Raw genomic sequence first — 15,671 nt, forward strand, 5'->3', positions numbered from 1 at the left:
TGCCAGCTTGATTTACGTCTATGCGCCTTAGAAAATCTCACTTTTTTCATCATTTGCCAAGGCCCTTTTGCCTCCCCTCTCACAAGAACCGTCCACACCCCATATACCCCTACCAAAGCTAGCCATTTATCAGCAGTGACAGGCTCTCAGAAACTCTCTCAGCATCCAGCCCACTGGTGTAAACCAGATGTTGTCACTAAATCAGTACCCACATAGACAGATGTTGAGGCCAGAAGAGGTGTGGGTGTCTATGCGTGCGCGTGTGTGCGTGAGAAAGTGAGAAACAAGAGGGGGTAGCTGTTTCATGCTTAGACAGTTGCTCCATGGACTGTACCTTCGAACACCTGCTCACCACAACTGCAAAAAACATTACACCAGATTGGGAGTAATTGACATTATTTTTGCAGGTCTCCACACCAGGACCCTCATCTCTCATAGAATGTATTTGCTTATGAGAGTGTGGGAGAGAGAACCCCCCCCCCCCCCCCCCCCCCCCGCCTCTATCAGCTGCACTTCAGTGCACCTGCACAAACGTCCAGCACTGGGTCTCTGGCTCACGTCATCTCTCTGCATTCCCTGTGAACCTGGCGTACACACAGACAGGCCCCTTCACTTTCCTCAAGGCGGTCCCAGATACGCATCCAAAATGTCTGTGCCGATCCAGGGTGGTCCCTACCGATCAGCACGAGGAGACCAGAGAAAGAGAGATGACGACGATGAGCGACAGCCGAGGCAGTAAATGAAGAAGACCTATAGCGACCCACTCTCAAGCTGTGTGTCAACAAGGCCAGGGAGAAGGCTGGCATTCCACAGTGGCAGGCCACAGTGTTGCCATGACGAATGGGCGTTCTGCATGGTGGAGACAGGTCTGCAGAGACGCGCCGGCATTCTCCTCACGGCGATAAGGCCCTCGGCAAATATTTCCACTCGCTGTGTGGCGAGGGCCAGACAGTGGAGGAGAGAAGGGTAGAACGAGCACAAGAAAGGAGGAAAAAAGAGAAAGGGAAGAGTCAGCAGAACTGTCAACGCCACATCGCCTCCCAGGGTCATTTTGAGGCAAGGTGAGGGTGTGTGTGTGTGTGTGCAGTGGGAGGGGGGCAGCTTCGCCTTGGCAACAGTCCAGCAGACACAGGCATGAGCGTCATTAAACAGGAAGGTTTATGTATAGTATGACAGCTATTCCACTGTCACCAGCTGGCCTGTGCTCTCTGGCACACACATTTCCTCCACGGGGTCATAAAGAGTTTAATGTCACATTCCGTGAAAGCGAGCATGATTGTCCTGTCCCAAGTAGATGTTATCGCCAGACTCTTCCAAAGACGACCATTAGCTGCACAATTATTAACATGCTGTGCTGTGTAATAATGTGGGACACAGCCTGTGGTGGATCCCACCACAAATGATAATGACGCAAAAGGAATTAGATGTTTCTTCAACTGGCTATTTATTCAAAAAAACATGAGATTGTGGCAAAAAAATAAATCTATTTACAGGAACGGCAGATTGGAAACAGATTCAGCACATGGCACTTAATAGCCTCAAGCTCCAGAATAGCACAAACACTCCGGGAGAACAGTATTATCAGTCCACACTGGGTGGGCTGGGCAGGATCTACAGTACGTAAAAAGGTCCTTTTCAGGCTCATCTGCACTTAAGAAAAAACAGGGAGAGCCATATATTATCTATACATATGGAAGGATGAACAGGCGTTTTGTATTGACCTGATGAAGATCCACCATGTAACGAAATGTTGCCCGATTTATTTTATTTTACAACAAATAAATGAGTCCAAACCATAGCTCTGTGTGTGGGTTCCATCCTTAAACGTTCTGCTTTTAACACAGCAGCTGTGGCAGTGTGCATAGTAAGGCCTTCATCATAAGGTACTAGTGAACAGTTCCTCTCCTTCTCCGCCATCTCAGTGGTTTAGGACCAATTAGCTCCGATCCCCGGACAGACCCCGAAGCCTTGAAGGGTGACCTCACTTCGGTGACACAAACATACGTTCCCTTTATTGTGGAAAGGGTTGGTCTCAGTCTGAATCACTGTCCTCTAAGGCCTCTTGTGTGTCTGGCTGTTCACCCTCATCTTCATCACTCTCTTTGTCCCAGTCTTTCATGGAGGCCCCCATCATAAAGTCATCTCTGAGCACGCTCCAGGCAGGCTTCTCGTCTGCTTCGTCAACAGCCGACTGAACACAGGAAACACAATACCCATGTATAAACAAAAGAATAAACATTTTAAATGCTCATACACTCTATGGTGTGCTTTATGTTCAAATGTTGACACTTGAGCCAGCCCTCTGTAATCGCTGCCAAATTCATCAACACCTGAAAGCCAACAGTGCCACCATGTGGGCATAAAGTGAAATTACAGGTTTGCAAATGTTCCAAGGAAATATTTGTCATGATGGGAGAAAATAGTAATTGCCCATGCATGCAAACCAATAAATCAGACGGTGAAGTAAACTTAGTAGTCTGTGATTACATAATGTATTGATATCAATAGCAGCATGCAAGACTTGCGTAGATTTTCCGTATAAACTCTGCATGACATCTCATTTAATCTTTTTACAATCAGCAAAACATTGTGTGACTAAAAGGACTGCAGGAGGACTGACAAATGCATGTAATGTGAAACTCACCGTCTGTTTTTCGATTTTGACGGTTGCTTTGCGGCCACCTTCCTTTCCCCTGAGGACATCGATGAAGTCTCTCTTGGAAACGGAGTTGAGTAGCTTTGCCTTCTTGCGCTCTGAGCTGCCAACTTCCTTCACCTTCTCATCCATAGTTGTCTGGTGTTTCCTCACTGCATTGAAGAGCTGCACCACGCCCCTGAAGACGGAACAGAATTAAGCGAGGAAACCACTTTGCATTGTGTTTTATCGCCTACTGAATACGCACTTGTTTAATTCTGTCAGCTGTTATTCGATGGCAAGGCTATTTCATGTCAAGACTAGCTTTTTCAGGAACTAACACCTGGAGGTTGATGCTTCAATCGAATCGGACCTCAAGTTAACATAAACACCACCTGCACTGATGTAGACAACTCTACCCTTCATGACACCACATTTTAAACATTAATCATTAATAACCATGTTTTTGAGGGGCGCTAGCCCCTCCTATATTCAGCTATTAGTGTAGATGTCCACCCTACACAAACATTAAATTCCAATTGACAATGAATGGAGAATTTTACGTCAGTGTCTGAGCAAATCGGCTTAGTGTCTATTTTTGTCCATGCAAACATTAAATTCCCATTGACAATGAATGGAGAATTTTACTTCAGTGTCTGAGCATAGTGTCTATTTTACGTCATGATGATGTACGATGATAAGAGTGCCCCTCACTTCATACGGGTATGATTTTCTAGATTTAGTTTGGAAAAAAGAAAACAATTAAATATCACCCATCCCTTAAAATGCACCACACCTTTAGCTCAAACACATACTGGGGTATGTCTGAACACTGAAAATCCACCTTAAAGCTCAACCTTGATGATTCAAAACCATGTCTCCCACATGTGAAACCAAACATCTTCTGCTCAACCAAATGAGAATTCCCCCTGGCCAAGGGCGATATTAGACTTCTGAGATTCAAGCAGGCAATATTTCTTGCCCCAATTTAGTCGTTATGGGAATAATTTCCTCCCCACACACATTTGTGTGTCGTTGTCACTGCCGTATCCTACCAACTCACCTGTCAGTGAGGAGCCACCACCGGGAGGATGTAGTCTTCCCTGCTGACAGGTGCCACCCCCAACCCTTGAGAAATAGTATTGACGCCTCAACATTGATTGCCTACAACTGGCCTACAGGGCACACCGCTCCACGGTTTCCTCTATAGACGCTCAACAAAGCTGGATGCAATGCAACACGGTGGATGAAAACCCACAACTTCTGCAGCTCCCTCCCCACCAGGCTTGTCTTGAGCATGACAAGTGGACACAAAGGCGACGTCTTCTGGAGAACACAATGGAACCGTTAAGTATAATTACCTCGTAGAAACCCGCTGTAGATTTCTCTCAACTTCACGGTCCTTTCCCACATCAGGTTTCTCCCTGGCCATCGACTCCCACGCTCGCTTCTTATCAGTCTGTTGGAAAAAGTACATGAACAGAAATTACATGTGTGAGAGTGGGAAGGAACACATTAGTCCCTGTGTTGTCTTGTTGTATTATAACAGGATAAAGAAGGAAAGAAACTCACCATTCTGGGATATTTAAAAGTAACCAACCCGTTTACAATTATTTGATTAATTGTTAAACCATAAATATGGTTTGTAACTTTAGAAAATGTATGGTCCATACACATTCTGCACATTATCTGAATCAGGGATTTTCAACTGGTGGTCCGTGAAGGTATTGCATGTGGTCCGGGTGGTCCCTGACCATGCATTTAGTAATGTAGGAAAGTGAAGATTTGTATTTTAGTTTTTACTAGTTGAGAAACAGTGCACAAAATAACCTGGTGACGTACGATGACGTGTCAATGTTGTCAGTCACTTACTGGGAAGTCGGACATCAAGAAATTCCACAGAAAAGGGAGTTAGAATCTCAAGAAGTGTACCAGATTGCCTGGTCGAGTAACCATTATAAGGAAATGTGGCCATAATCAATTGCATGTGTCTGCTCGCTCAAAGTTCCAATGAATCAGTTAACATGAGTTTAATATGGAAGGTTGTAGCGATCGGCTATTGCACACACGCACGCACACGCACCCACTCACACCACCGCAAGTATTCATGTCCACGTACATTCCAGTACTCACACAGACTAATGTCAGCGCAGCGACACACCCCTGACACTCGTTACGTTTCATGTATGGAACAGTAGCCAAGATGGCGCGGCCTTGTCAGAGAGAAGCCAGACTGGAGTGGAGAGAAGTGATCGTGTTCGTGAGTTACAGTCCGCGCGGTGCGTGTATGAATGAAGACCAAGCTGTAATCGGATCCTGGTGGAGGAGAGAAAACCCAAGAAGTGAATCCTTGGGGCGTTTTCCATTGATTGTCCGTGTCGCTGGTCCTTGTCGTCATTCAGCAACGGAGCTGCTCTCTCACCGACTGGTACCTACCCCCCCAGCCCCCCATACACACGCTCAAACTCTCACACACAAACAGCCCTGTTGCCTCCTATTCACCCTGGAACAGGCTGTGGGATATTTGTTTCATTTTGTTTTCTTTTGGGTCTAACAGAGGTATTCATTCATTGATTGAATGACATTTTGTGTGTACTGAATATATATAATAATATTGACTGTGGACGCTACTACTGTGGTACCTGGGAACCTGTGGACTGGATTTTGGGAGTGGGCTGGAGTCTCTAATACAAGCAATCAAACTGAGTTCTTCTGTGTCTGTGTGAATTTACTGATTTACTGTTGTATTGAGTGAAGGTTCGCTTTTTTGGGTAACCTATCCCTGGCTATATGGTTTACAGGTTCATGTGGTACTGCTATATTTATCCTTGTAATCCATTGTAAGGTTGACTTTAAAAAATAAGCAGTTGGTGCCTAACTGGCACCAAGAAACAGAGTAACATCAAGACAAACCGTTACATAAAAAGTGGCTTGCGGAGTTGCGAGTGGGTGAGTGCGTGCGATAGCCGATCGCTACAAGGTTAAGAGAACAGAATAAGGGTAACATGGGATAGGAATGGATCAGTTGTTCTCAATCTTTTTTTGCATCTCAGTTTAAAAAATGACTGTTAAGGGCCTGATTTAATTCGTTGCAGCGTTTACATCGTGCAGCAAATCAAAATAAGCCCTCAACAGTCATCATTTCACTTCACGCTTTTATTTTTAAATTAAAAAGAATGGCCCGATTCATTGATTATAACAGTAAGCATTATGTTTAGTAACACGGTCATGCACAGTGCCGGTCACCTGTTTTTTCTTCTCCAGCACTTCTTTTCTCTCCTCCTTCTTCTTCTTGTCGAGCTCTTTGTTCTTCACCAGGATGCTGGGTTGACCCGCCTGGGTTTTCTTCGCCAGGACCTTGGCCATGGCCTCTGCCCACCCGGCGTTGGGGTTGCTCTCACCGCCTCCCTCCTCGTCCGCCTCCCCTCCATCGTCATCCTCTGCGTCGCCGTCGTCACTCTCCCCGCTGCCGTCCTCCCCTCCATCGTCACTCTCCCCGCTGCCGTCCTCCCCTCCATCGTCACTCTCCCCGCTGCCGTCCTCCCCTCCATCGTCACTCTCCCCGCTGCCGTCCTCCCCTCCATCGTCACTCTCCCCGCTGCCGTCCTCCCCTCCATCGTCCTCCACTCCAACGCTTGACCCTTCTCCGCCGCTCCCTTCATCAGAGTCGCCTTCTTCTTGGTCACCGCTCTGGTCGTCCTCGGCGTCTTCTCCTCCTGAGGGGTTAGGAAGACAAGCATGTCACTGAAAGGTTGCCACTACACACTGTAAAATACCCAACTGATCTCATTGATTCCACATTCGGCACAAACGTGGGGATGAATTCATTCAACGTCTATTATGCCAGCAAAATGTGGAACGCCGGCCTAGCACCAGCCATCAAAACTTGCCAAAAGAAATGAGCCCCCAATGCTTTTCTGAAAATATAGCCAACTTTTAGGCTACTGCTCCTAGTATTGATGATTTCTTGTATATGTCTTGATGAATTGAATAGATGGGACCACAATGGAAGCAAGCCCACAATGCTTTTTGTATAAGATAGACGGACATAGGTTAGATCATTATTTTGTCTTACACAAAAACACAAACATCACGTTTTTCAACGTTAGCATTAGCCAAATAGCTAACTACCTCCGACACTGGTCAGACACTCCGGGCTGAGATTAGCAGAATGTTCTTTCTTGGCACTAATCAAGGTGAAAACGTTATATCATGTCAACACAGCCTATGATAAAATATTGTAGTGTTTTAGAATGTCATGTTTGTTTTGTTTACCCGACAGTTCGGTGGAAATCTCCACATGTGGCTGCTCTACTGTTGCCATCATTCTTCCGGAAGTACGTATAAACTAAAGGAGTCACATCCAAAGGGTTCCGTACGGCTCGATTACTACAGGACAAGTTCCGTGTGGGAGCTTCAATCAAAGAACCATAAAGGCACTCTTAATTCTGCAAATATAGGCATATAATTTTTTTTTAAATAAAAAAAAATTAATGAAAAAAGAAACCAACCAGGGCATGGTTGCAAATGGGAAACACCAACAACTTTATATAGAAGTGTATATTTGTAGGTCTTTAAATGTTTTGATGAACTTAACAAGGTGGACCCTCTTGTAAACAAGTGTAATGCTTTATTGGGTCGTCCACTCACAGTTAACAGTCTTTGTATTGAGTTGTGCTTGAAATGTACTGTAATTCTGCAAACTGTTAATAAATATTTTAATCAATCAATCAAAACGCTATCTTTTACATAACATAGTCAAGTTATTGTCATTGACAAACATAGATCTGCCAAAAATGCCTACAACTATAATCTTATAATTAAAAATACATCATGTAACTAAAATGAAATCATTTAAATGTGTGTGCGTGAAACGCAGCATCTTGTTGAATAGTGAAAGAAGTTCATGTTCAATACAATCATGTTTAATAGATTAATATAAATTTGTTTCATGGGCTTATGTTACGCCAGTAGATACTATGTTGACAACACTGGAATATAGAATACAAAATATGATTTACAACCTAATATTGTAAATCATATTTAGTATTCTATATTCCATATATATTTTCACCTGATAATTCTTTTAATAATCACACAAACACGCACACACGCACACGCACACACACACACACACACACACACACACACACACACACACACACACACACACACACACACACACACACACACACACACACACACACACACACACACACAATAGGGCCACCATAGAGTTCACCTTTATCATGTTTTATCCAGGCGCTTTTTGTTTCGTTATGCCATACCACGCCCAATTGCATGCCAGCTCATTTGTTGTAAAACTTTAACTGCATTTTGAAGTTCCGTGTTTGACTTGAAGATCAAAAGGAAAAGATCAGACATAGGTAAGTCAGCACTTTGGAAACAGAGAGAAGAAAAGAGAGATTATGAGAAAAAGAAGGAAAGAGAGAGTTGTGAGAGGGAGATCTAGTAGAGAGAGAGGGGTGGGGTGGGGGAGATACATCTGAACAAACAAATTAGCCACTTTGATTTATAATTCCTTTTTGTTCTGTTTCATACAGCAATGTCAACTCTGGTGGTGTTGGTGCTGAATATGATTATTGCGAAGTTTTCCCTCAAGCTGGCCACTGAAAAGGCCCTGGAAGCAATGGAGATGAACCCATATCCTAGGGTTTACAAAATTGTTGAAATAACAGGACTTCCTGGATTTGGGACTCTTTCAGGGTGCCTTGGACTTGGCATGGCTTTCCTAGCCGTAGCTTGTGGACTTGCGATGGCTTCTGCTGGAGCTGCATTCATCGCGAAGAAGCAAATTGGACCATTGCTAGAAACAGCCTATATTGGTTTGGCAATATCAATGGGATGTGGAATTGGAGGAGCACTCCTCGGATCAACTTCATTAGCAGTGTTGACATTGGAACTGAGAGGTCTCTTTTTCATGGGGTTAATCCTCAGCCTTAGCCTCGGCATCCTTGTAGCACTGCAGAAAAACACAACAACAGGCCTGCTATCGCCTACAACTACAATGCTCTGCTTTCTCACTCTCACATTCCTTACTATGCTACAAGGAGTGTGGTTAGGAATGACAGTGGCGGGATATGAAATGGATGATCCTGGTAAAACAGTTTATTCCTTGTTGTGTTACTTTTGCTACCAGGGGGGTGTATTGTGGACACATTGGCTGTAATGACCATTAGGAAACAACTATACTTTGGATTGTTGGTAGCTGTGACTGGATTACTGCTTGGGTTTGGAATGGGAGTTCAATCCACTGCAACGGTACAGTTCCATGACATATTCTTCACACTTCCCACGGTCGTGTATATAATAGAGATTTTAGCAGGCGTGGTTGGTGCTTCACTAGGTGCAATGTCAGTCCAGTCCTTGGTGGCAGATACAGCTAAAGGGCTGGCTGTGGATCCCTCTCCCTGCTGTAGTGGTGCTATACAATGTACATATGGACATTCCAAAGGCAGGACTTCGTGGACTGATTCAATTGTACCTTGGTGTAGGAGGAGAACTTGGGTTAATGTTGGGCTTAACAGCAGCATCAGGATTTGCTTTGTGTTCTATGGTTGCAATAACAGGATACGCTTTGTGGTTTTATGCAATATTGGTGTTTTGCATAGAATGTGGATACTCTGTGATACTTTACGAAGATTCGCTGTCTTTCAAGAATTTTGTCACGTCAATGGTTTTAATAATAAGACCTATATTGACAGACAACATTACAGAGCCTGCATTTAGACACCCAAATACAATTCTGCTACTTAATGATGCTCTGAATTCAGCAGCCCTTGGTGTGGTGATTATGGGAGCAATGATGCTGGGAGCTGGTGGACTCCTTACAGCTGGATTAGGATCTGCTGGACTTGCTGGAATTGTAGGAGCTATGCTAATTGCATTAATGAATACATGCATATATCTACTGGACATTTTTTATGTGAAATGATGAGTGTTCTGTTTTTGTTGACTAAATCAAAGTCAAGTACCGTATGTTTTATTGAGTAAATAGGGTATGTGCACAAATGTGCAGTATATAAACAACTGGAACTACTAGGTTGTGGTTATTCCACTAATATGGTTATGATGCATTTATACATTTTATATACAGTATATTTGCACATTTGAGGTTTATGCTTTTGGGAGTTTATTTATCTTCGAATTATACAAGCATATAGCTTTCAGTGGACAGTAGCCATTGTGACATCATCATTACAACATTCTGTTCCCAACATTTCTAATTGCATGTGAGGATTGTGAGCTCATTCATTTGCTATTTTCACTATAGGCTACTTTCTAAATGTTTAAATGTTGTATTTATTTATTTGTAGAAATTAGAATTTTGGATTCGATTTATTAAATACTTGAAAATGTTGGAATTGTTTTCAATTGCTGAAAAGGTGTGAATTATTTTTGTTTAAACTGTTTAAAATCTTTTGAAATAACAGATCTTTTTTAAATACAGGAAACGAAAAAAGAATATATTTACTCACAACCCATAAAAATTGGTCCGCGACCCAAACATGGGTCCCGACCCACTGTTTGGGAAACAGTGCTATAGATCACTCACCCATCATTGCACTGTATGCTAACGTCAACTGGCTGTCCCTGACAGCCCGTAGGCTCAAGGTCGTACACTGATCTGAATGCGACTACCCAAAAGTGAAGGTCATCCACTTGCCCCTCAGAGCCCAGTTACAGTAGGTGAGTGATTGTCAGGACGGGACGGGACCGGCAGGACAGGACAGTACAGGAAGCTGGGGTAGATGACAGATACGACAGGAACGTTGAAACATGTGACACACACACACACACACACACACACAAACACTTAAGAGTATCGCTGAGATGCTGGCGATTACAATACGATCAACTGAAAGGAGAGAATGAAGCAAAACAGGTAGCGGGTGTGTCCTTCGACGGTTGCCTTTATAGGACAAGCAGATCACATGTCTGCCTCTCACTGAAGAGTGGCTGCATGCAGAGTCACAAATCTGGAGGTCTCATCAGACAGTTATACCTCCAGTGGAAGAGGGGTCTTGTAACCATTGTCCACTCCAGAAGAACATGGGACAATCTAAAAGTAAGTCATTCTCACCTGCCAAAACACTTCTTCCATGCATTTTTGTGATAAATGTGGACAGGGGAATGTGTAAAACAATTGTGTTGCTTGCACAGTGCAGAAGTGATTTTTTATTATTTCTTTTTTGTTTTTGTTTGTATATAGAGACCTTTTCATTCAGATAATTTACACATTTACTGTATATCATTTGGCACTTTATTATTTGTTATAACTATTCAAACATATTTACAAAATAAAGAAGCTACTTTCCCCCTGTTTGGAGACTGGAATGATAGGCCTGCCATGGTTGGAAAAAAACCTATTGTTGCCTCTTCTTGAGGATTGCATGTTGACATTTTTATGCTAGAAAATGTTGGAGCCGTGTGAAGAAAGATTGGATCAAATCACTCTCTGCTTGACAAACCTGATCAACCAGTTTGATGAGCCTTTGGCTCCCGACTGTTCATGCTTGAAGTGGCAATGATGGCTGTACTCAGTTTACACAAGGTGAAGGCGGGTAGTGGAAAACTGTTAATAATATCTTTTGAAGGTTTGATCATCTAATTATATGTCATATTGTGGAAATACACTGCATGACTATGAAAACAACTTAACATTATCACAGCATTTTACTAGATGTATTAAATATAGCATTATGATGTGACACTGTAACTGACTGTGAATTACCTCTTTATGACATGATTCAGAGGCCAGGACCCCTGCAATGGAGGCAGCCATAGGATTTGCACTTGGAGCTGTGGCAGGTTGTGTGCTGGGTGCCACAGAAGACCCGGTGGACCATGTCGTGGTGATGATGACTGCAGAGGGCCCGATGAAACCTGTAATCGATGAGGTGATGACAGTGGGTGCACTTGGACTGGGTACCCTGGTAGGAGCCACTGCCCTGACCACTGCAATGACCTCCATAGTGGCTGGGGTGATCATGGCCACAGTGACACTGTCAGTTTTCCTGACCACAAGGAGCTGTGGTGTGTCACCCAAAGACTCCATTGGGTTGTGGGCGTCAGCCGGATTGGCAGGGGTCTTTGGGACCACGCTAAGCGGAGCCACGCTTGGGATCATCATTGAATGGATTGTGACCAACTCAGGCATGGTGACACTGCTCTGGGCGTTGAGCATATTCACCGTGCTCAAACCGGCTCTGCATGTCTTACTCAAGGTCCTCTTTCGACAAGCGGAGATCTGCTTTGGGCAAGGGGAAGCAGCCCTGGCCAGGGAGAGAGAGCGGAGAGAGATCGAGGCCAGGGAGGCACAGCAGAGGGACAGAGTGGCCGTGCAGATGGAGCAAAAGATTCTCGCCTTGGAGAGAGGAGATGAAGAAGATGGTGCGGATGACCTAGCAGTCTGGCAGGCAGAGCAACAGCAGAGAGAAGATATCCAGAAGGAGAAGATAGAGAGAGAGGAGGAGGAGATGAAACAAAGAACCATCCAGGACTGGATCAACAGCGTGCTGATGAAATACGTGGACGTCCTTGCATTTTCAGGGCTGCCTATGACATTGATCACCATAGTTACGTCACTGTTCGGGGTGTACGGGTATGGCGGCCACCAAATTGTGATGGTAGCACTTTTGGCTTTGGTAATGCTCATTGCCTTCATGCTAATGAAAGCATCTGACTTTAAGTTTTGGATGCTGGCAGGGTGCATGGGAATGCTGGCCACATTCATCATAGCAGTGCTCACGTTGCACGCTGGACAGGAGGTTGTCACCATGTCCATGAAGTTGCGAGCGGCGGGGAAGGAAAACAATTCCAGAGAATTCATCAGTGCTCAAATGAACTACAGGTCCGCTCTCGAGGCCTTGAGCACAGCGTTTTTTGTGGCAAAGCTGTGCCAGTTGGGGTTAGGGGCCTCAGTAGGGGGGCCACTGGTGAGGCGAGGAGCCGGGGAGGGGAGGGTCATAGTGGGGGCAGCCGGCGTGGCACTGGCTTTACTTACAGTGGTGCAGGCCTTGGAGCCTGTGATAGGGCCGGGAGGGACCGCCGGGGCACTGCTTGGGGTGGTGGGGGCAGCAGGGGTGTCAGTGGGGGCGGCAGCAGCTGTGGCAGGCAAGTGGGCTTCCTGGCAGGGGAAGTTTGGAACAATCGTAGGATTGGTTATGGGAGCACTTCTTATGGGGAAAATGCACTTTGTTAATATTGGGCTGCAGGTGCCTGTGGCCTATGTCTTTGCAATGACCAATCCGTTTTAATCACTGTCATTATAGTTAAGGCAAGGCAAGGCAAGGTAGTTTTATTTGTATAGCACATATCAACAAGGAGGCAATTCAATGTGCTTTTACACAGAACATCATGCAAAGGAAACATCATTATGCAATGACATGCATAAAACAAAATAAGATATACAATTACAGGCAAAATCCTTTTTTATTGGAAAATGTTTGGAAAATAGCAGATCTACAAACTCACATGTTGCAGTACAGAATAATTCAGAATCAGCTTTATTGTCACATCACAGTTTTACAAATAAAAAAGTGGGTGAAATTCGTTTTTTGTACGCAGCTCCCATCATGTCACTTCTTTCCAAGAAAACAAAGAAAGGGAAGAAGAGGAGGGGGGGGGGGGGGGGGGGTGTAAGGATATCAAGGCAGGAGAAGAATGAAGGTTGTGAGCGCTTTTACCACAAAAGTACAGGTAAAGGGTTTTCTTCTGTGTGGGGTTTAGGTATTTACAAGCTTTTGCCACAACCGGTGCAACTAAAAGGTAGCTATACAACTGTACAGCTTTTTCCACAAAAAACATATTTACTAGAGTTGTCCCGATCCGATCACGTGATCGGAATCGGATCGGGAGCAAAGAAATGTAAGCGGGCCATCCCTAGTATCAATAATATATCCATTTCATGATATTAGACTGGATATTGTCTGTGATTTTGGATATTGTACGATATGATATGGCCTAAAAGTGTTCTATAAAAATAGAAATTTCGAATGTAGGAGATGCGGTATTGGCAGATACTCTAAATAAAATAATCGGAATCGGAATGGGAGCAAAATAAAGTGATCGGGACATCCCTAATATTTACACATAGTACCTATATAGATGCGTGAGCTTAGCAGCTGATGTGTACTGTGCATTTAAGGACATGATTCAAGGTGTAGGACATTATTCAAGGTGCAGCTCAATATTCAAGGTGCAGCTCAATATTCAAGGTGCAGCTCAATATTCAAGGTGCAGGACATTATCCCATTTAGGCCTGACGTCGAAATAAGAAAAACATTCGCTCTGAAAGAATATATATCCAAATTTTTGTGCCGCATTTTTACGATTTAAAAAAAATAGCTGACCTACAAGCTGACCTACAAGATCTACAAGCTCATAGCGCGCCACCAAGTGGCGCGCTATGAGCTTGTAGATCTGCTATTTTTCAATAGCTAAAGTATAACATAATGCTTAGTTAAAACACCAAAACGGGTTCCCGTCCAGAATGGGTTATTCAAGGTGCAGGAGGTTATTCAAGGTGCAACATTATTACGTGTTGTGAGCTTGTAGAGCTGCTAGCTTTGAAATAATTTATATAATTTTTGTGGTTAAGTAAGTAATGGAGTCAATTTACCGTTCCTATAATGGATGTTGTGAAGGTTCCGAGTGGGCTACTGTACGTGGAGAGCCATGCTAACCAAAAATGTAGGCTACCTCAAAAGAAGTGAAAAGAAAATGTATGACGCACGTTATCATGTGGAAATTATTACTTTTTTTTTTTACCTTTGTTGACTCATTAGTATTCTGATAAAACTGTTAATAATGTGGAATAAATCTAATAAATCTAATAATTTGAATCTCTGTTGAATATTATGTCCTCTCATTTTATCTTCAGAAGCATCAGTGCCCGGTGCCTCTGTGTTGTTGTACTTAAGCATGTGAGTTGTGATATTTCATGTGACCGACAGCCAGTAATGTTGCACAGCCTGTTTGCACTATACACTCTGTCTGAACTCTGAACTGTACCTACACTTCTGACTTATAAGTTCATACCATGTGAACAGTGGTGGAAAGTATATAGGCCAAAGTACATTTTACATCTTGAGGTACTTTTACTTTACTGGAGTATTTCCGATTTTTAATACGTTTACCAGTAAATCTCAGAGGCATTAATATTACGAAAACATATATAAATCGCTTCAGCCTTATTCAAAAATTGGCTATTTGATAATAGGCATTTTCCAAATGTATTATAAGATGATGTTACAAGTTATGTATTGTGTTACATTATAAGGTAACTGTAATCACATGTGTAGGTTACTGTACTTCGCTGAACAACTGTAGTACCACTGTTGTGTTATCCTTATATTAGTTAAGTAATTTATTCCCAGAGAGAAGGAAAGGTCTATTAGAACTTTCTAAATAAAATGTAATATTGTTCAATAAGCAATAAGTCATTATATCAGGTGAAATAGCGTAGCTTTTACTCCAATGCAATTTTACAGCTTTACTAGTTACTTTGCAGATTTAGATTGAAACTTGCATTTCTGGACATTTTATTAACAAGAGAGCTATAACCGTAATGTTTTATATAGTCCTAATTGAAAAAAAATGTCAATAAATATATTCATATTGGTTTTTTTAAGTCCTATTTTGGAAATTTTTAAGTCCTATTTTTGAAAATAGTCGATCTGCTCACGACACATCTATTTTCAACTTATAAATAAAAGATACATTTTGAAGAAAATGTACTTTTACTTTATATATATAGTATATTACCCTACTACTTTAAAGTAGTGAATTATTATTAGTATACTAGTAAGCAATTAGTAGTAATAATTATTATTAGCAATTATTAGTAAGTAATTAAAGGTAGTAGGTAGGGTAAGAAGTGATTTCGAGATAACCATGATAGAGGGCAGGGCAGGTTAAACAAACTGCAATAAGCCTATCTCACAGAATTTCCCCGCCCCCCTTCGGGGTTAGTGGTGATAGCGTGACGTCACTCCATAGACGCTTCATGTTA

General features: G+C 43.0%; 1 protein-coding gene across 1 annotated transcript; it reads right to left on the minus strand.

Moving 5' to 3' along the window:
- Positions 1-1,420: 1,420 nt before the first annotated feature.
- On the minus strand, positions 1,421-7,050 carry rrp15 (ribosomal RNA processing 15 homolog). The gene is made up of 5 exons (XM_079503925.1): positions 6,911-7,050; positions 5,882-6,351; positions 3,997-4,094; positions 2,645-2,834; positions 1,421-2,191 (listed from the first exon to the last, which is right to left on the minus strand). Exons 1-5 carry the CDS (start codon positions 6,960-6,962, stop codon positions 2,033-2,035), a joined length of 969 nt encoding a protein of 322 aa, XP_079360051.1. The 5' UTR covers positions 6,963-7,050; the 3' UTR covers positions 1,421-2,032.
- Positions 7,051-15,671: the final 8,621 nt, after the last annotated feature.

Source organism: Electrona antarctica, assembly GCF_951216825.1.
Source record: "Electrona antarctica genome assembly, chromosome: 6".
NCBI lineage: Eukaryota > Metazoa > Chordata > Actinopteri > Myctophiformes > Myctophidae > Electrona > Electrona antarctica.

Coding starts and splice junctions, on each gene's coding strand:
- rrp15 (XM_079503925.1), bottom strand. CDS start 6,962: ATGATGGCAACAGTAGAGCAGCCACATGTGGAGATTTCCACCGAACTG. Junction 4,095..5,881: donor TGCTGGAGAAGAAAAAACAG/GTGACCGGCACT, acceptor TTTTTCCAACAG/ACTGATAAGAAGCGAGCGTG. Junction 2,835..3,996: donor CTACAGCGGGTTTCTACGAG/GTAATTATACTT, acceptor TTCCGTCTTCAG/GGGCGTGGTGCAGCTCTTCA.